We start from the raw sequence: 21,624 nt of genomic DNA, 5'->3' as shown, positions 1-21,624 counted from the left end.
TCATAAAACAACGAGCGTGCACTCTTCCGTGCACGACCGGTACCTCCTCCTCCTCCTCTTCTTCCTTCTCCTCCTTCTCTTCTTTCTCCTCCTCCTCGTCCTCCTCCTCCTCTTCCTCCTCCTCCTCCTCTTCCTCTTCAGCTTCTCTGACGTACCACCCTGCTACAACACCAGACACCCGCTTTCCCAGTTTTTGACCATTTCATTCTCTCGTTACACGCTTGCTTTGCCATGCAGTCACGAGCGTCCGTCAATTTTTACCGCTTCTTCGTTACTCGTTTCCATCTACGTACATATACCAGCATTAATTTAGGTAGATCGTATGTATGGATTTATGTATATTCTACGTAGGACTTGATCAGCGATTAACTCGTTTCTCATTTTACCGAAAATTCTCTTTTTCTTTTGTCGCTCGAATCGTCCTTTGTTATTTTGATAATCCAACGGACGTACATCGGTTATCCCGACTGACAAGGATAATATTCGTCATTTTCTTTTGCCTGAAATATTGCGGAAAGATAATAAGATTACATTGTTGGATATACGCAAAACACATATTGATAGATATCAAACATTTAAGAAGAAAATTTCCTTTCCTAATATTTATTTTGCGTTTGAGTGTAGGAGTTGTGTCATTCCATTTTCTTTCTAATTTTTTTTTTTTTTTTTTCTATATGAATTCACATACGAAAGACTGTTGCAATCAGGGATTATACTTAAATGATAAACTGTTTAAATTTGTGGTCTTCCATTGAAAGGCGCCGAAACAACCAAAGTCGTGCCGTCGGCAGGAAGCTAAGGAAAAGAAAGACAGAGAGAGAAAGGAAACTGATGTAAAACTCGGGTCATTGTAATCGGGCGACGTAATGTGTAGACGGAGCGTTCATTATTTTGCCGCTTGAATGACTCCGTCCAATTTCCTAAGACACCGTTTCATGAGATGTTCCGAGATAGTCATTTTTATCTTGAGCTTGTGTAGATCTAATAACACGATATTTTTTCTATATAATGAAATGCGAAATTAAAAAAAATTTTCAGAGAGAAATTCTTCTTGTAATGAAGAATAAAAAATATCGAAATTAAAATAAATCTAACAATGAAGAATAATTTACACCTTCGTGATGTTGACGTGTTCGAGATCGTAAAGGAAATAATAAGATTTTAATTTTCATGTAGTAGATAACAACGCAAGATTTCTTTCGCTCTTTTATAGTATGATTTATCAAAGTTTAAATGTCAGGGATTTCACATTTGATTACAAATTTAACAGACATAAAATCACAAATAGCGAATAAATTTGTACCGATGTCGAGTCGAAACATTAGTACGATTAGGAAGAGCCACTCGTAGATAGATCGTTCCTTATTGAAACAGTTGTAAACGTATGTATGCCATTGCTTGGATGGCTCGACCATTTAATCAGGGAGATCAGGTGCGACAAACGAACTGGGCCTGATAAACGGCGAGAATCGTTGCTTTCGAGGAGTTAACAGATTTGCTTGGATCAATTTATCAACGAGTAGGTAGATATATGTACGTACGTATGTTGTTTCATGAAATGTAGCAGTTCGAAAATCGGGCTCGTTCTTCTCTCTTATCGATAATATGACCATAAGACTAACTGATTTATAAATAATCGATCTATCTCTTTCAAATTGGCAGTAAAGAAATTAATTTTTAAACTGCGTAGTATCATTAATCTCGAGTTACTCAATCGTATAAAATATTTTCGATACTGACGAAATTTATAAATCGATAATGATATTCCTGCAATCTGTATTTATAAATATTTACCATGTACATATATTGTGCTATCATTATATCATTCAAATAGGATTGATTGCCAAAATTGCCGACGAAAATGTGAAAACAAGTTAATAAACTAAAAAAATATTTGCTGAAGATATTCCAAGTAACATGCTTGTCCCATTGATAATCCTATATATGTATACATACGTAACTATGTACATTCGAGCAGGAGTGCTTATCGATAATTGCATCAGGATATATATGACCGGCTAATGTGATATTAATGGCACTTAATTTATGCATGCGATATTTATTGGGATAACAATACCAGTTTTCACGTTACGATGATAAGGAAGGGAATCGTTGGTCCTGTTGCTACTTTGGCGAGCTTTATCGAGAAATTAATCTCAATTCTTGATTAATGAGTTCTAAATTATCCAAGTTTAAAGTAGGAACGATTATACGAGAGAGAAATGTTTGATAAAAATTTCTTCGATGATTTCTCCGGACGCATGTCACGCGGTGAGTTGACCTCGGAGGAAAGGAAGAAAGAAATAAAGAAAGTTTCACCTGGCGATACAAGATGCTGCCGCACCTGCGCGCATTCCGATCCACGTGACCCTAAAACTCTAATATCTTGAGAGCATTCACCTTGACCATGAGTTTCCTGCGTTCACCATTGCCTTCCCTTTCGTAGCTTTGGTCATAAAAACGATTTTTTTCCTTTTAACTACTAAAATATATATATATATATATATATATATATATATATATATACATCTTCCGTTAATGAAATTACGACTTTTACAGCAAATATTTAAACATAAAAATGTTCCTTCGATCTGAATATTTATCGCTTGTTTAGTTTGGAAAAGTGATGGTGATAAATAGTAATATACGTTTCTGGTAACACTTATTCGCTTTCGAATAAGAAAGGCATGTCTTTCTAAATGTCACTATGTAAATGATGAGATGTAATATATTCTTAGGGGAAAATGTTGCGTTTATATGTATGTATATACTCGTATATATATTTTTTATCTGTTATTTGTACCTTACTTGACGAACAGGCAAGTCTCAAGTACAAGTACTATGACGTAATAATTCACTTTTTTACCGAATGAATCTCTTTTATCAACGATCACCTTCTCCATAATTTGAAAGCGAGTTTAACGGTAAATACTAGAATGAAATAAATTACATAATGCGTATCTCTTTGATAAACTGATCCGAAGTTATCGAATGACTCGTACCTTAGGTATTACATGGTTAGGAGATTCACTGCACCACGTGTAATTCGATGGGTCAACGAACTCTGCATGTAACAGCTCGGAAATGGTTATATAGATAGATTCAGCTTGACTGGATCATTTGAAACGATGCAACTTTCTCTTAAAGAGTAATAATTACGAATAATCGATCGTATCAACTTGTTTATTCTTAACAATTTGGTTGTCCTTTTCAAAAAATAAAATTAAGAATTACATCCATCTCTGACTTCATCTTTATTAGTATTAAATGATCCTTGAAGAAGTAAAAGAAGACAGAAAGAGAGAGAGAGAGAAAGAGAGAGAATGCAAATACGACACTATTTCGAAAGGTTAAGATTATAAACGCTTTAAAGATAATCCGATGTCTGGAATCCTCTTCTTTCTCTCTTCTTTTTCATTAAAGTATGTACTTTCCTGACTCGACGCAATATGTATGCCTTTAGCTTCATTCCTCTTTCCTTAAAAGTTTCTTCTAAATATTTTCGAGGAAAATCTTGCTTTCCATCTTACTTGATTGTTTCATTTTTATCAATGATTTGTCTTCTTAAAAATTATCGGCGTTGATTATAGGTATTCTTTCTTTTTCTTTTAAAATAAAATAGAAAGAATAGAAAATTAAGAATAGTAAGAGAAAAGAAAAGAAGTCGTTTAAAGTTAAGATCGCGACGACTTTATCACAGGACTCCAACTGCAAATGTTTCTATCTAAGCTCGCAATACCGGTCCTTCCGTCGACGTCCGTTTAAATAATGTGGATAGGGAGGCCTGCTGGAGAGAAAGAAAGTCGTCCTCGAGTAAAAGAGCCAAGGAGAAAAGAAAAAGAGGGTTGAAGTAGAAGGAAAAAGTTCTTTCTCTCACGACTCGTAGACTCGTCGTTGGACGATTAATTCCCGGTGTCCTTACGCGAACCATCCTTACTGTGAGAGACTTTTGCATAGTTACGAGATTTCCGGTGAAAACAATTTTGTTTGCGGCTTGCTCGTTACTTCGAGCTTTTCTCAAATATGCAGTAGTGAATTTCACAGTGAACAGTATTTTTATTAATATAAGAGAGAAAACAAAATTTGAAAATATTAAAAAGAAAGAAGTGATACAGTCATGTTGGATAAACTAAAGGAGACGGTATAATTAAAAAAATTAATATAGAAGTTAAAGAAAATATAAAATATACATGAGGAAGAGAGAAAGAGAAAGGAAGAGAGAGAGAGAGAGAGAGAGAGAGAGAGAGAGAAAGAGGGATAAAAAGAACGAGAATAAGTATAGGAAAACTTAGGTCGACAGGGACGTTGCTCTCTTGCTTTGAATTATTGATGTCATTGTAATGGATCTCAACAGAGTGCTACCGACACACGTGCAGCTTTTTAACTTCGTGACACGTACGAGTTGCACAAAAGCGAGCAAATTCGTTGCAAGCTGCCTACGTTGTTGAATTTTGTTTGCTCTTGACACTGACCGAGATTCGTGAAGAAGAAAAAGAAGCAAAGAAGAAAAAGAAGAAGAAGAAGAAGGAAAAGGAGAAGGAGGAGAAAGACGAAGAGGAGGAAAAAGGAAAAGGAAAAACGAGTTAAAAGAGAAGACATCGAAGACCGTTTACGGAGAAGAGTCTTGATAGGACCCCGTTATGACATCGCTCAGCTTCGTTATACATCGTAGACCATCTCAGAGAACTCGTTCGTTTACTCGTTCCTTTACTTGTTCAACTTTGACGTTCTCGTATAAGGCACGCAAAGCTGAGAAACGGGACGCGTTTTTTTTGCACCATTGTGAATCTTGCGGAGGATCGTTTCTATTCTCTTTCTCTTGCTCGTACGAGGATTAATTGCAAACCGTGCATCGAAGTATTTTCTTTTGCAAGTAAGTCGCTCGTTTTGTAGGACATCCTCGAAACTTTTCAATGATCTCGTACTCGTGTTGTAGAATCCTTTTTTTTGAATTTGATATGAATTTTTTTTGAATGTTCAAGCGAATATACGCTTTTATTTTTTTTTCTTTATCATTGTAAATAAAATACAATTTGCTATACTATTCCTTTTTTACATTTTATTATTGTTGTCTTATCAAAATCACGAATACAATAGATAGGGTATTATCGAGCAAACGTCGGTTAGAAATAATTGGCTAGCAGGATCGATGACGCACCGAAGGTAGCTCGTTTTGTTTTATTATAATATCAATTAAACGTCGATTTGTTTCGAGCGCTCCCCGCATCGTCGGCATTGCGTTCGCGCACACAATGATGCTACGATCCATAATAATTAATCTTTTTACCGCGTAGGAGGAGCAGCACGTCGCCCGCCGAGGCAATTAGTCGCGACAATTTGGTCTCGCGCGATTAATTGGATGCAAATTGGATGGGATACTTGACAGAGTGTTTATGAAAATATCAAACGTTTGGCCAGCTACTCATATTTTATGCGATAGGAGCAATTACGAATTATTTACTCGCCCTTTCTCTCTCTCTCTCTCTCTCTCTGTTTCTCTCATCCTATCTGATGTGCATCATAAAAATTTCTACTAAATTAATTGTTGCAATAAGGAATTCTAGCTAATGAGCAGTTTCATATGTTGCCACGTAATCTCCAAAAGATATTTCGAGGATAACAGCTGTTCCCTATCTGGTTTCCTCTCAGAGAGGAAAATGAAAAGCAGCTCTGTTAATACCGTCTTTCTCTTTTCTCTCATCCTCGCATTGTTATTTCATCCGTTAATTTGGACTATCAAAGGTAAAAGAAAAAAGAAAATATCCTCACGACGAACTTATAATGTCGTACAAGAGACAGGAAACATACCACACCTCGGAGATTTATCTTTAGGTTTTTTGCTTTGTTCTTTCTCAGTGTCGAACATATAGTATCGTGAAACGAAGAATACTAGTGATGCCGATAACCGGCGCATCTTCGACGTCTTCGAGGAAAAGACAGGGCCTATAGCCTACTTTCTCTACAAAGAGAATTTTTAAGCGATATACGATGAGGAGGTTTCCCTCTCCAACTGGCCTGACTTCTCTCTTTCTCTCTCTTTCTTTCTCTTTCTCTTTCTCTCTCTCTTTCTCGGGCTTCTCTCGTTGGTCCTGCTACCACTACTCGACTCCTTTCTTCGATTCAACCGGCCCGTCGCTCCTCGTGCACGCTCCTCATCGGCGACTTCATCAACAACGGCAATGGCTCTCCACATCGGTACCCCTCTACGGGAGTCTATATAAGCAGAGGCCTCCTACGGGTCTGAACATTTTTTCGTTCTTCCTACAATCGCGTCGTGGTGTCTCCTTGTATTCTCCTTCGTAATTTTTTTGTTTATTTTACCGTGGGAGAAAGATGGTGCTCGTGACATGAATGATCGAGCATAACACGCGCTACGTTCGATAACAGCGCGGGAAAGAGACGAAGACGAGGATTTTCCTTTTCTTCGTCGTTTTCTTCTTCTAGTTCTTTTTTCTTTTTCTTTTTCTTTTATTTTATTATCAAGTAACGGAAATTGAAGAAAGGAAACGACCAGTTTTAGATTATATAAACAGTGCCGTTTATATATATATATATATACATATATATATATATATATATAAATTATATATATATATAAAATTATATATATTTTTTTAGTTTATGTGCAGTGCGAACACAAGTTTTTACAGTTGTTACGGTGCCATGTTCGAAGTAAAGGTAAGTGACCGGCGTTCCGCCTTCTTTCCTTTCTTTTCTCTCTTCCTTTTTCTCTTCCATTTCCGCAACGCGGCCTTCACCTTCTCACTCGCTCAATACGAATCGAATCGTAAAGAAAGTCTCGATTCCATACTTTTCCGATTCACGAGCGTAGATATCTGAATTCGTCTTGACTGTGCTTCCTTCGACAACGTTAAAATAATAACAAACGGTGTTCGGTCTCTAAAATTCATTTTCATCTTTTATTTCCTTTTGAAGGAATGATTTATTTGTTGGTGTAATCTCTTTTAAAAGAGAAAGTGAATGACTAAGTAAACTTGTGGGATTAAAACGAGTCGTAAGTAATTTTTGAACGTTCCATAGTTTCGGGATTTTTTAAAATTCTGTCAAAATTAAAAAAAATAAAAATTGTAATTTGTATTGTTACAACGTAAGTATATTATTAACAAGAAATTAAGTTTTCGTTTTTTATCGGCCATCAATATTGGTTGATCAATTTTCTAGTTGATAAACTATCCAATTTGTAAATCTGTCTTGAATTAATTTATATCCCTGAAGATAACGTCGTAAAATGGTGTTCATAAAAAAGAACGATTTTAGATTTTAATATTCTTTAAAAATTGTTCGTGAGATAAAACGGTAATAAATAAAACGAGGAAGCATTAAATATCTAAAAATTGAACGATGGAACGTTGAAAAGTGAATGTGCTTAGCCGGAAGGAAAGGAAATTAATGGCAATTTTGTGCATCGAATCGTCCGATAAGAAGCGTCTAAGGTTTGCCACGATGTTACGCACACGTCGTACGTGATTAGAGTATATGACTATGCATGAAGGAGGCGTTTGACCCAGTCACAACGGTAGCACGAACACGTTCGCTTACCTACCTACCTACCTACCTACCTACCTACCTATCTACCTACCAACCTTATGCACGACCTACGCCTAAACTACGATTCGCACATGCAGACCCTTTATGTTCGTGGGACATGCGAGCCAAACTGTTCTGACTGTGAGCTTATCATAGCTTGTGTGTGTATGTGTGTATGTGTATACAGAAAAGTAGGATGTGGAAAGACCTTCACCTTAGTTCTCTTTATTAATGCGAATGACTTTTCGAAAGTGAATTCGTGAGAAGTTGAGTTCTCTTAAATCGAACCTTCGAATCAATTATCTCGAATCCTTCAAAGTCCTCTTTGATGCAAATAGCTTTTTTTTTCTTTAAATTCTACGCAATAAATAGTTTTTTCTTATCCTTGGACATTAACATGTCATCCATAATAGAAATGAAGCAAAAAATTCTTCCTTTAATATCTTCTCGATCAGCGTATCATTTAATCTTCGATATCTTTTAAAACGGGAGAATTTCATTTTCAATCGGCGCAAGTTTTCTTATCTTCGTTTTAGCAAAAAGTAGGTAGAATACCAGGAAATAGAGATCGATCGTGTGTATAATTTCACGTTGCTTAAGAATCCATTGAAAGTTTCATGCGAAAGAAAAGTGGCACGTGTTTATTTTAATTGCACAACTGTAATCTTAGTTTAGTTAATTATTGTGCGAAAGCTTCCTTTACAAGTTATTTTTTTTATCTTTTTCTTATTTTTTTTTTTTTTTTTTTTTTGTTAGAAAGAGCAAGATGATGCAGCGAATCGAGGTAATGAATTTTACTAAAACGTCAAGTTAAAGTATACCCGACCCCGCGAATATTTCTTACGGATGCTCTTAGGAGAAAGTATGGTTTATCGCGTTAGCCTTGCATCTCGGCCAACGTGCCACTTTAAACGCACTTATGTTGGATTCTCAGTGTCGTTGACGAGCTTATGAGAGACACGTTTCGACTTACTTCTACCACTGAAAGTACATCTTGTATCGCGTGATACCTAGTGTCTCCATTTGTTACGAACGATCTCGTAAAATTGATATAAATAGTGTCGATACCATTTCGCTCGACAGACTACCGTACCAGTCTTACAGAGCGATCGTTACTTCCGTTTTTCTTACGTAAATGTCCGATCGAACTATGAGATAGACTCGGTAATGGTAGTGTCTCGTAAATAATGTATAATCATGAAAATGGTATTAAACTTTACCGCCGATGGTCGAAAGTGACGTTGGCGACCTAACTTCGTTAGAAAAATAAGAAAGTTTCTATTGTCCTCGAGATTAATTTCACCGTCAGGTAAAACGACGTCGTCGTTGTTCTTGTACGTCCATAAACGAAAGAAGAAGATCTTGATGAGTCGAGGTTGTGAAGAAAGCCTCATGTCAAACTTAATACGGAAATAATTTTCTGCATGGCCAAGGAAAATAGCTGTTGATCGATCGTTATTCCTCCCGTCAAAACTTCTTTACTTATTGTCTTTCGTCGTTTGAACATAAACCACGAACATTATTAAAGAAAGCATCGTAGTTATTTTACGATTATATCGTTGGCTACCCGTATAATGCTTGTAGCGATAATACTTTCTAACGGCTTCGTTATGGTAGAGACGTGACAAAAATGATAGGTTGAGGGTATTATTCGTCGCAATCTAATAGTTCTAATAGTATGAATTTTACATCTAAAACGAAACGATTAGAGATGGGTTGCCTCTTTAAATTTAATTGGAACACATATCTACACATTTTACTTTAATGAAAGCAGCGCTAATCAGGATAGACAATAAATAGTATACTAACTTACATTTTCACTTTGTCCTACTGACTGTAATTAGCCGCATTAGATTCCTCTAAGGCGATCATTCATTTCTCCCTTTTACTACTCGACATGTCGAAGGAAATTCTATCTTCCTGGGACTTCAGCACGAACGTCGTGTATTTCGTTACAGATCGCGTGATATCTTTCCGTGTAATGAAATTATTCACACGCGTACGCATCTAAAGCGTGTTGTAAGTAAATGGAGGTTTACATAATTTTCACGTACGTTCGTACCTCGGAGACTATGAGCTCACTTTATGTGAGCTAAAGGCTCACTCAGTATCTCATGGCTTATGAAGCGTCGAGATGATTAGACCTACTAGTGTATATTTATGTTAGTATGGGAAACACATGATATACATCGCATTCAATTTAAGAAAGAAAATTCGTTGTTAACTGGGTGAATTATTATTTAAAAATTAAAGAACTTAACGAATTCTATATTTAATACGATGCACCATACACGAGAGGTTTAATGGAAGCACAGTCATTACGAAAGTTTTCAAATAAAGCAGCTATCTCATTTCTCATTGCTTCTACTCTATTATTCCTTCGTCCAATCCCAGGTGACCTATTTTGATTATAGATGACAATCGTGCTGGTTTGCGCGCTGCTGATCGGTCAGCACGTAGGAGCGGTGGTAAACAAGGCGTTGCCGCAAGCATCGCCCAGCGAGAACCCCGAGGAGAAGAAAAATGAGATAAAAGCCAACGAAAGGATAAGTAACTCTTATGGACCACCCGCCGACGACTATGGACCACCGATTGTATCGGTGAATGGTGGTTTCAATGGGCCAGCACCAGTCTACGGACCACCGTTAAACATTAAACCTCATTACGGGCCACCAAAACAAACTTTTGGCTCAACGAAGCTTCACTTTGCTCCGCTAAAACAGCACTTCGGACCGCCGCTGCTTTCCTTCCCTTCGTTTAGACCACCAAAACCACAGTATGGACCACCGTTAAAGTTGAACACGCCTCCACTCGCCGGTTTCCCACCAGTATCGTCTTTGCCAAATCATTTGGGTCCCGTTAAGTCTGGACATGGACCACCCATTCCTGTATCCATCGAATCTTATCGACCACGACCCGAACCGCTTCCTCTTCCAGTGAATCCAGAGTATGGACCACCTCCTCCTCTACCACCTCCTCAATTACCTATTCAGTACGAGTTGAGCAATGCTAATATTCATGGACCACCACCTCCACCTCCCGCAGGAGTTCCAGCACCTCCCACTCCACCTGATATAATGTACGATGGATGGCAGCCCATAGCTGGACTCGCTAATCAAAAACAACAAGGACCACCGTTGAAACAATATTCGTCCTCCGATGGCCATCGTCTTAAGTACGTCGAAGATACGACGAATCCGAACGTGCCCAGTGACTCTTACGGTGTACCCATCACTAATCCAGAAGCTCAACATCTGCAAACTTCCGTCCGTGAATCCTCTGGCGATAAAAATGGATTGCCTCCACCACCGTTGCCAGTGTACGACGGTGATCATAGTTCGCATACTCACACATCGTCTTCATCATCCTCCTCTTTCCATTCGAATCATCATCAACACAGTCATCAGCAATCAAACTTGAAATACAACGTTGGAAACTCGGACTCTCTTTCGATAGTGAAAACTGTGGGTTTTGAGTTGCTGCCCAATACTGAATCTTTGACCTCGGATCTTCAAAGTTTGTCTCACGGAAGCAATTCTGGTGTTTCCTCGTATGAACACTCGTCAACGTCTCTAAACATCGATGGGGACTCGAATTCGGGACTTTCTGTATTACCGTTGCAAGAACTGGATGAATCGCCTCACGATGTTTCATTTGGAAAGGGAGAATCTCACGGAGATCATAATGTGAACGATATCACCTTGCAACAACTACCGGGATTATCACCAGTTAATTTTGGAAAGCTCAATGGAATCGTTGGCGGTTCTTTGCTTCCACCACCTACTGATTCTTATGCAGCACCACCACTCTCTTCGTACTCACCAGATGGACCATATCCAACAGCTCAATCTGGTCGAACTGGACCAACCTTCCCACCGTTTGGATTTTTCGGTACTTCTTTTCAGAAACATGGCTCGCATCATCATAGATTTCACGGACATTTTAGATTACACGGTCCACCTTCGTCACCGCCAGCATCTTTAATACCACCTAGAAATCGAGAACCGATCAAATTTCGAGAGCCAGTTCCCATAGCACTGATATCCAATCTTCATCGTTATCTTCCATCGTTACCTCCTATTGATCTGACAAAGCCAATTAAATCACACGCTCCTCATCTATCGTTCGGTCCTCAGCTACCTAGTTTGAACGCTCCTCTTTCTTTTCATCAATCATCTGAATCCGATCATTCCTTATCGAACATCTTCTCTAACAGTGGATCTTTCGGCAAATTCAATTCTCACAGTTTAAATTCTCCAATGGCTGCACCCAATGCGCAATACGGAACTCCATTATCTTTTACGGATTTTAACACGCCAGCTCCGGTTCCCACCTATGGTGCACCCAATTTTGGACCAGCTTCTACATTCGGTTTCACGTCGAACGGCTTTGGTACAAATCTTTACGATGGAATAGGAAATGGTCTGACCAGCGTTTATGGAACACCCGTGATAAATCCACCTCTAACGATACCTTCTGGTGATTGTAATTATCAGCAGTTCAACAGTGGCACGGACTTTGGATTTGACAAGGGTACCAATCATTTATTGCCACCTTCTGCTCTTTCAGCGTTACCAAGTTCGACAGAAGAGGAAGATAATTCTTTACTGAAATCACCAGCTCTACCTTCGCTTTCGGATTCCTTGAATTCGTATATTGCACCACCTGTAAATACGTTAGACTTGGAGAATTACGAGCAACAGAAAGTCGGTTTGAAAGATAGTTACGGAAATCCAATAGGCGTTTCTTACGAATCATCGAATCAAGCGATCGATTCGGACGTTCAAAGTAATGATCACGTTCACTCGTCGACTTCCGGAGTGAAGAATATTTTATCTCTTTCCTCTTCGTCATCATCGTCATCGTCATCGTCATCATCGTCTTCTTTTTCTTCTTCTTCTTCACCTTCTAGTCCATCCCAAAGTTCCTTCTCTTCTGGAATACCGTTGCACCAGCATGGAACCTCTGCCGAGGCCTTGACAGCTAGCTTAACGGCTCAAGGTTATGGCGAGCCTAAGAGTCTTAGTTCGAACGAGGTGGATGCTAGTCAATACTTGAAGACTGACGAAGGGAGCCAAGCATTAGCTCTAGCACAAGGTTTAACTGCCGAAGGACCAAATGGTTTCCAAATTCAGGGATCAAAAGGCACGTACACTCTACAAATTCAACCTGCTGATGGTGGATTAGGAACGGAGAATTCTGACGGTAGCATAAGACACGATCAGGTTCTTTCAAATGGCCTTCTTCAAGATATTCTTGCGGCGATCGAGCAACCGGATCAAGGTCGAGTCGAACTTCAAGGTCCACCTCAGTCTCAACCATTGGAAGAAGTTCATAATGATCAATTGTCTGGATCTAACAGCATCTCCCATCAGAATGGACACTATATTACGATTCAAAATAAGGAGGACGAAGAGATAAATCAACTTATTCGACAAGTCAGCGATAGAAGTGGTCAAACGTCCAATAACGACGAAGGAAATTCATCTAAAAACGAAGCTATCGCTTTGTTCTTTAATAATCAATACGTGGATAATACGAGAAAGGATACGAGATCTGTGAGCAAAGCGGAGAAACAAGCGGATACTTCGATCTCCGTAAAGAATCAATAGAGTGAAACGATATCTTCCTGAACTTTTTCGTGAAATAGTGTGCCTGTGAAAATCATCTAAATGCGCGCTAAGAGAAAATTGTGTCGTTACTTTCGATATCAAGATATGCTAATTTAGATTTCTTTTCTAACGATTTTTATCGAAACTATAACTCTGTGTTAGATTTTAGATTTATGGTGCTCCGTTATTGTCTTCGATCGTGTTGGAAGATCAAAGATATCCTAAAGGAATAAGAAGACGTGCTTCGTTCGTAGCGAAAACGAAACGAGGAACACGATAGTCACTGATCGATTCGTATTAAACGCGTCGTTGAAATACCACTTGAAGTAATCCGAGTAGAACATGAGAGAAGTGAGAAAAGAATCGAGGAGGAGTTTGTTCAACACTCTTTCTCGTTTGCTTTTGGAAAGAGGGAAAGTGATAATTACGCGTTGGCTAATGTATCGATAACAGGTTATTAGATGAATAATCTGCTTACTTAAGAACATCTCACCTCGAGTTACTCGGGTGTTACGAGTATTCTTAGAAAGTTTAAAGTATCATTATCGTTCTAATACCATTCTTTATTTATTTTCTTTCTTTCACCGAGAAATTTTGAGAAAGCAGGTCCTATTATCAGGACAAACTTAATTGCGATATACTAAATATCAAAGATGCTTCAAGCTATGTGGCCTGAAGCTAACGTGTCTCCTCTTCGATACATTTATCTATTCTAGGTCAAATAAGAGAGAGAGAGAGAGGCTATGTGTAGAGAAAAAAGAAAGTTAATGATTAAGGGAGATTTGTCGATTCTTCATTCTCGTTTAAACGTCTACGAATTTTGGTATGCCCCTTCAAAGAAGAGAAGAAATCGAAAGATGAAACGAACCGACTCGTGATCTTTAGGAGAATCAACTCCATGTCGCACTTTCGATCGACGAATCTAGGTTATCGGGGTACGGGCTTTGACTCGCCGTCGTGAAATGTGTGTTACCGTCGCTCTCTAACGTTCGCCGATTATACGCCGGTACACGCTCGAACCTCCTTCGTTCAAGGTGAAAGTTCAAAATCTCAGTTAGCAGTCCCTCGGTAACCGCGAAAATCGTGTCTCCCATAGAACATGTTTCTTCGTTCTGTGAACTCGTTCCTTTTCAAGCGATATATGTGTATATATATATATATATATATGTGTGATACGTATATATGTATATGTACGTACATACATGTATCACATTTTGCTTACTTTTGCGTTTAAAAAATTGCAATGAATTTTATTTTGAAACTACAGAATTTTTGTATGCTCTCTCCGAATAGTCAGAATTCTCAGACAATTTGTTACTACATCCTTCGATACCTTTCTTCACGGTGTTGATCAGCGAATAGTTATGCATAATTCAGTGATACATCTTAGATGCATAAAATAAATAGAGCGTGTGCTTTTCGAGAAAGACGCTCATTGTTACGAAGTATAATAACTATGTAGTGACGCTATTGCCAAGCCATAAAGCACGTCCACTTTACTCTTATTTCGCGTGCACCATATTTTTTTATCGATTAATTTATTTTTTTTTCTGTACAAAGAGAAGAGAGCTCCGATACAAGGGGGCCCGATGTTTGTCCACAACGAGAGATCACTGAAAATCACTCGTCCGATGTATATGTCTGTGTGTATGTGTGTGTTATTATTTTTTTTTTTATACATCGCGCGAACACGCGTGTAAATACACGAATACCTTGTAAATAGACAGCTTCCTCTCGTTTTATTGATTATCCTATACACATCCAATTTTCCTACGAATCCATATGCAGTTTGTTAATAAACTCGTTTAGAGTATTTCATAAAATGAAGAAATTATCGAAAATGATTAAATTGAAAATAATTAGAATCTTTAAATCATTTCTCCGATAAGAAAACTGTCATCATCGAATTCATCGAGAGAAAAGTACTTCCGGCGAACATTTGTACGTAATGTCTCTACTTACATATCATGAATTCTGGTACGGAGAAACGAATACGTATGAGGGAATTAGGCATCGACCACTAAGTAGGATTATGGTTATGTAAATGAAAGACTATCGCTTAGTTCGGCCTCGGTGTGGGTAGTTAGCACTGTCCGTTCAAAACCATTACTCTCTCGCTTTCTAGGAACTTTACACGCCCATCTTCCTTCTTCTTTAACTTCTCACCACATTCGAAACGTCTAAAGATAACTCAAGAGTTGTTATGGAAATAGTGATGGATTTTCACTGAGAACTACTTTGTAATTTTTTCTCTTTTATTCTTACCAGAAGATAAAAATATTTCTTACTGGATTTCCTTGGCCGCGATAAGTTGAACAAGATAAAGTTGGACTGTTTTATTTTCACTTGGACAAAAAAGATGTCGAGGATATCGAGAGGAAGAGAAAAAAGAGAGTAAAAGATGTGCGTCTTTGATTATGCGCATCGCTACGTCAGCACACGTGAGCAAACGTCGTCTGGTATATACTTTCAAGGCTAAACTTCTCTCTTCTTTCTGAAATTTATTTTTATTTCTTAGCACGATGTCGTCGAACGATTCACACGAAGGATCGTATTGGCCAATACGATCAACTACATCGACAGAACGAATGGTTTTTCATAGAAGAGAAAAAGAAACGAGGTGACGTTATTACATTGAGAAAGTAAAATCGTTTTCCCTTCAGAAAAATTGTACCCACTGTGATTGTTACTGGGAAAAAGTAACGCATTTCGTGTGGTACTCGAATGGAAGCTGACTTCTTCACTTTGTTTCCCGTTGTCTCGTTACGGCCTCGCCGAGTCAGAGGAAGGAGAAGAAAAAAAAAAGAAGAAAAGGAGAAGGAAGAGGAAGGAGTTACGAGGGCCAGGTTGTCTCTCTCAAAAAGGGCTTCTGGTCGTATAAGAGAATAGAGAAACGAGTATAGTGGTCGTAGGAGAAGGATAGAAGAAGTTCCTTCCGTTGAGGAAAACGAAGACGATGGTGAGTAGTTTCTCTTCCGACTTTCGTAACTCGGGCACGCCGCTAGAGCTCTCCATCGATAAGTCCTCCTCTTTCAGAGGACTTCCACGGCGAAAGGGATTACATCGAAGACGACGACGAAGGTCGGGGATGAGAAAGACAAAGGCCGATCTGGCGTTGCTGCTGGCGACGAGCCGAACTTCGTTTTAGTGAGGAACTTTCTTCTTCTCTTACGAAGGCTTTAATCGAGAAAGAGAGAGAGAGAGAGAGAGAGAGAGAGAGAGAGAGAGAGAGAGAGAGAGAGAGAGAGAGAGAAAGGAAAGAGGAATACTTCGACAGGTATTCGTCTTCCTCGTGTGGCTGGTGACCGAGAACGAAAGGCTTTTGGTGACGAGAGAAAAGGGTAGCTCTTGCTGGGGTAGCTACGAAGCGCCAGGAGGAACGTATGCATTTCTCGCGAAGCTTGGAAGTGCTTTATTTCCATACTGCATTCGTGTGGGTACACACAGCGCTCGGTGCTGATCTCGAGAGGCACGTTGTTGCCTCTGGGGCGGTATATACGTAGTATGAACCGGATGGAAGAAGAAGAAGAGAGAGAGAGAGAGAGAGAGAGAGAGAGAGAGAGAGAGAGAGAGAAAGAGAGAAATAGAGAGATAGAGATAGACACAGTCTCGGACGTATCGTTGCTGGTCGGCTCGACTCGACTCTTTCGCCAAAGGCAAGATTGTCTTCCTTGCGAACGGCGAATAGTTGTTACCAGCAAAGTATCCGCCAAGACAATGTTCCCCTTTAGGTTTCTCGTAGAACGTTCGAAGAATAATATTCTCCTGAAGGTTCTTCTTCCTTCCTCTACTCTCTCGTCGTCGTACGATTTTTAAATCTCTTTCGAAGAATTTGAGAACACGAATTCTCTTTCAAGCACGAAACGCGAAAAACGTGTCAAGATCATTAACGAGCAAAAACGATGCAACGAATGACGACAACAAAAACAGATGTTCAGTTTTGCGAGTGTTGCTTTTCTTGGATAAGATATTCCTTGTCCATTGTTTTGCTCGAGAATAATCGTCGTTATTAAAAGCTAGTGCGAGAAACCATGTGTTTTCTTTCTTTTTTTTTCTTCTTTTTATCTTTCAGTTTTGAACATAATTGCAAGAAAATTTTTATGACGAGTAACAGATTACCACTTGTCATCGAATTTAATTAGAGATGGTATAGTTATGGACGAGACCGTGGAAAGAAATTGTCGTTTGTTCGTAATTTATTTTAGGATTAACGAATTGTTTTGTAGCTTAACAATAAACGAAATAGAACTTTCTGAACAAACCGATCATTTTGCAATAAATTACAAATGATGACTATGTTAATTTCGACGTTTTCACATTGATTCGATTCGATTAATGCATTGATTACTATGACGAATCAGAATTTTTCTCGCGATACTATAGGTCGATTCGCATCGATTGTAAATATTCCATCGCATTTCTAACGCTTTCGTTACGCTCCAAGATAAATCTCCTGTCATCCTTTAAACTCTTTACGATCTTGAAAGAAAGATCAAGGTCAATCCACTTAAGATTCGCTTTCCTGTAATAATTTCGAGGATGAAGATATGCATCTTGTTTCCTTTCCAGAGCGTCGAGCAGCTCATCGAGCGCGCTCAGCGAGACGAGAGAGCGTCGATTTTGCGGTGAACGGAGAAAGGTGAAAGGAAACGTTTAATAAGATGATTTCGATGACCTCACGGTAGGAGGTACGACCTTCTTGCGTGAAACTTCATTGGGATCGAGATTTTTAATACATTGAATTTGCAAATAAACGTATTATTTCTCGCAATAAAAATTTTTCCTGAGAACGAAGGCGTTATACGAAGAGGAACATTTCTTTGTATTCATTTTCACGATACAGTCTATGAATCAAGCGTAACGTTGTAGAATTCAATTCAGCGAACGGACGGTAACTCGACGTTCTCGTCTTATTGTTAGAATGTGAAATACCATCAAGCGTGCAATAAATGTCACTTGCTGCGTCGAACAGTAATTGCCGTTAATTGTGAAATATTACGAGTCGATGAATATGACAAATGATGTGCCTTACCGGAGTCCGATTATATATGTGTGTGTGCCATCTAATTAGGTTAGCCAGATTAGTGACGCGCAGTTTCGCTCGTTTAATTAATTTATCGGCGTATCAGTCTTTACGCGCGACAGGAGCGAGAAGGGGGAGAGAAGATGCGCATCATTGCGCTTTCGGTGAAGCTTAAACCGAAACGAGATATTGACCGATATTAAATTTGAACCGGTTTATTCGTAGGAGAAATACCTACATAGGTAGATACGTAATACCTATCTAACTACGTAGATATCTCCGACGTCGTTATACTCGATTTTCGAGTAAAATTTAGCGCCGAACTTAGTCGAGTCAATCCGATGTTAACACGTTTATACTGTCGACTACATTCGATTTGTATAACATTACGTCGCGTTACCTTTCCAAATCAAACGATTCTCGAGTTCCTCGAGTACGCAATCTTGCCATTGAAACATCGTTAATTTACTTCAACGATTCAAAGAATCTCGCATTTACGTCGAGCTGTTCGTGATTGTTGTTAATTCTATTTCGAATGATTAATACGAACGCAAGTAATAGAAGAAATGATGTCAGATAAAGAAATAAACTATGAATACGATGCTCAATGAACTCGATAAGATAATCCTTGGCCTGTCGAATAAGAATAACAAGCGAGTCCTTGCTATTTGACTTGGGGATATTACGATAACGCACTTATTTCACTTTCTATGCAAACTCTCGTGGACCGTTATAGTTCTCTCGATCCATCGTTGATCCCTCGCGTAGCGGGAGCCCTAGGCATCTTTTTGAATTCATGGACGTCACGCGGTGCATTGTTCCGCTTGATCGATCGACGCTTCTCCGTGAGGTTAATCGGAAAATCCTCATACGAAATCTCCTCCCGTGGGATGAAGGAAGAGGAGGAAAGTGGTACGACGTCATGTCGCGGAAGAAAGACCGAGAGAGAGAGAGAGAGAGAGAGAGAGAGAGAGAGAGAGAGAGAGAGAGAGAGTGTGACAAGAAAGGTAGAACGTAAGAATAAGAAGAAGGAAGTAGTCCAAGAGGAATTCCATAAAAATCAGTGAAATATGCATAGTGGCGTGGTGGGCGAGGAAACGTCGTACCGCCTTCGATGTCTCGAGAGAAGCGAGAATCCTTGAGCAAAAGAAGAAGAAGTAAAAGAAAAGGAAAAAAAGGAAAGAAAACGTCGCTGGAAATCAAGACGAGAAAGAAAAAGAGAGAAAGAGAGAGAGAGAGAGGGGGAGAAGATAAAGGAGATGAGTGTGAGTAGAAGGTAGAGCATAAGAATCTTGGTGAGGAAGTTGGAGGTAGCGTGAAATGCCGGCGTATGACGGGAGAAGGTGCCGGAGGATGAAGAAAGAGAGAGAGAGAGAGAGAGAGAGAGAGAGAGAGAGAGGAAGAGAAAGAAGGAAGAAGGATAAAGGAAAGAAGGTCGGAGAGCGAACATTCGAAACGTCTCCTCGAACGAAATCTAATTTCGGTCCCACGACGAAACTAAGCTATTTTCTCCGCAATATGCACGCGCTCGGCTGTTCCAGTCGCGTTTTCCAGGCGTTTCCAGTCAGGCAGCAATCGTTCGGAGGGTTGGAAAGAAGAGAACCGAGGGTAGCTACCTTACCCTGCTACCCCTTTTTCTTTTTTGCGAGAACGCGCCTACGTTCGGCTTCGAAATGCTCGATAAAATCGTCGTCGTTCATGAAACGAGGCGTCAAGGCAGCTCCTCGAGTACGAGTACGAGTACGAGTAGACGAAGGTAAAGGGATGTGAGTTGAAGGGAGAGGGAGGGAGGGTGATGGCTTGGATGTGGCTTAGAAACGTAGAGACCGTTAGCTCGGACAACCGGAAGGCGATCGTTCATCCGGGAAACACTTAACGGACTCGGCTCGTTTGTCTCCCTGGTTCGTCGCAATGTCGGTCTTCGAGTTTCCTCTGATCGTCGTAGTTTCTTTTCTAAAGGATAGAGAGAGAGAGAGAGAGAGAGAGAGAGAGAGAGAGAGAGAGAGAGAATAGACTCGCACACTTTCGTCCGTCCCTTTTATACGTTGCTTCGAGGGCGCGTCGGAGCGTGGATCTCTCGATTCGTTGAGGGAATCAACCGAGAGACAGACAAGCTCGTCTCTAGTCCTCGTCACGCGCTAATGGCTGATCTCGGCAATGCGCAATTAAGGAGAATGATTTCGCTAGAATTCATCCGCTCGTTCGCATTGCTTCCTGAAGATAAAAGCGTGCTCGATGATTACTGTAAATGCGAAGTCGTACGCGTTATGTACTAATCAAGAGGAATCGTTGAACTATCTCTCTTTCTCTCTTTCTCTCTCTTTCTTTCTCTCTTCGCCTCACTCTCACTCTGTCTCTCGTTTTCGCCTTTAGATCTTTCAGAATATATGTGTAGCGAATGTAAAATCTACCGAACTTATTACATAGACATTTATACATACGTAGAAATGTTGCTCGATCCTAAGGATCTATGTGATAGTGGTATAGAGAAGTAGGTTCGAGAGAATACCAAGGAATTCCTGAAACTCGGTGATTTTGGTGAGAAACCGTCTTCATCGCGTACTGCCTTTCGTTTCTCGCGGTTAGTCGTCGGATCTCTGAGAAAAGCGTCGAGAATCTAAAGCACTGAGACGGTAATGGGTGAAATTTCTGAGGTAGCGTTGGCAAGATGCCGGAGAGAGGGAGTGAGAGAGAAACAGAGAGAGAGAGAGAGAGAGAGAGAGAGAGAAAGAGAGAGAGAGAGGGATAGATAGAGAGATGGGTTCCTCCTACTTCTGCTCTCATAATTAAGCCGACGTTGGTTTTTGATGGCCACTAAAAATGTCGCGGAGGGTCGAACAGTTAAGGAGTCTTGGTAATACCGAGTGAAACGGTTCGCTTGCAAGCGTTGCTAGGTCGTAGAGAAGTGAGAGAGGGAAAGAGAGAGAGAAAGAGAGAGAGAGAGAGGGAGAGAGAGAGGAGCGAGGTTGTTGGAAAGGACGACAGAGGTCGTGGATCGAAGAAGGGAAGGGTGGCCCTTATGCTCTGATATTAGCAATACCCCGTCTCGTAAAGTTGACTGTGCGGCAATTCGAGTCACTTTGCGAACCCTTTATACACTCCCACTCCGCACCCCTGCCACGATTTTACCCTTCGTGCAAACTCGAGAGAATGTAACGTGTAAGCGAGTTAGAGAAGGAAAGAACGAGTCAAGGCATGCTACGAGAGAGACGAAGAAATATTGAACGGGGGCAGTGATTTTAATGCTGCTGCTTCTTAAATTTGACGTCGACCCTCTTACCCTTTCCTCTTCTTTAGTGATACCAGTACCGACATCGTCACTATTACGATCACTGAGAAAGACCTCATGGAACGTAGGATTAAATCGTCGTACCAATCTTTTTCGACGTTAACTCGCTTATATACTTAGACTTAGAGATATTGGAGCTCTTTGTCAGTCGT

The 21,624-nt window shown here is 39.8% G+C and overlaps 1 protein-coding gene across 4 annotated transcripts in view; it reads left to right on the top strand.

Annotated features, from left to right (window-relative positions):
• Positions 1-19,155, top strand: part of LOC122627618 — a 46,972-nt gene extending 27,817 nt beyond the window's left edge. Inside the window, exons 1-3 of one of the 4 annotated variants that reach the window (XM_043808879.1) lie at positions 6,181-6,238; positions 6,619-6,678; positions 9,963-14,313. In XM_043808879.1, the coding sequence (XP_043664814.1) occupies positions 6,622-6,678; positions 9,963-13,160 (3,255 nt within the window). In that variant the 5' untranslated portion in view covers positions 6,181-6,238; positions 6,619-6,621 and the 3' untranslated portion in view covers positions 13,161-14,313. Of the gene's footprint in view, positions 1-6,180; positions 6,239-6,618; positions 6,679-9,962; positions 14,314-17,729 lie in introns of those variants that run through there. The other 3 variants (XM_043808877.1, XR_006326886.1, XM_043808878.1) reach the window with 3 other exon arrangements.
• Positions 19,156-21,624: the final 2,469 nt, after the last annotated feature.

The sequence above is a fragment of the Vespula pensylvanica genome, chromosome 3 (genome assembly GCF_014466175.1).
Source record: "Vespula pensylvanica isolate Volc-1 chromosome 3, ASM1446617v1, whole genome shotgun sequence".
Lineage (NCBI taxonomy): Eukaryota > Metazoa > Arthropoda > Insecta > Hymenoptera > Vespidae > Vespula > Vespula pensylvanica.
The sequence above is the reverse complement of the archived record's forward strand: the minus strand, read 5'-3'. Positions and strand labels throughout refer to the sequence as shown.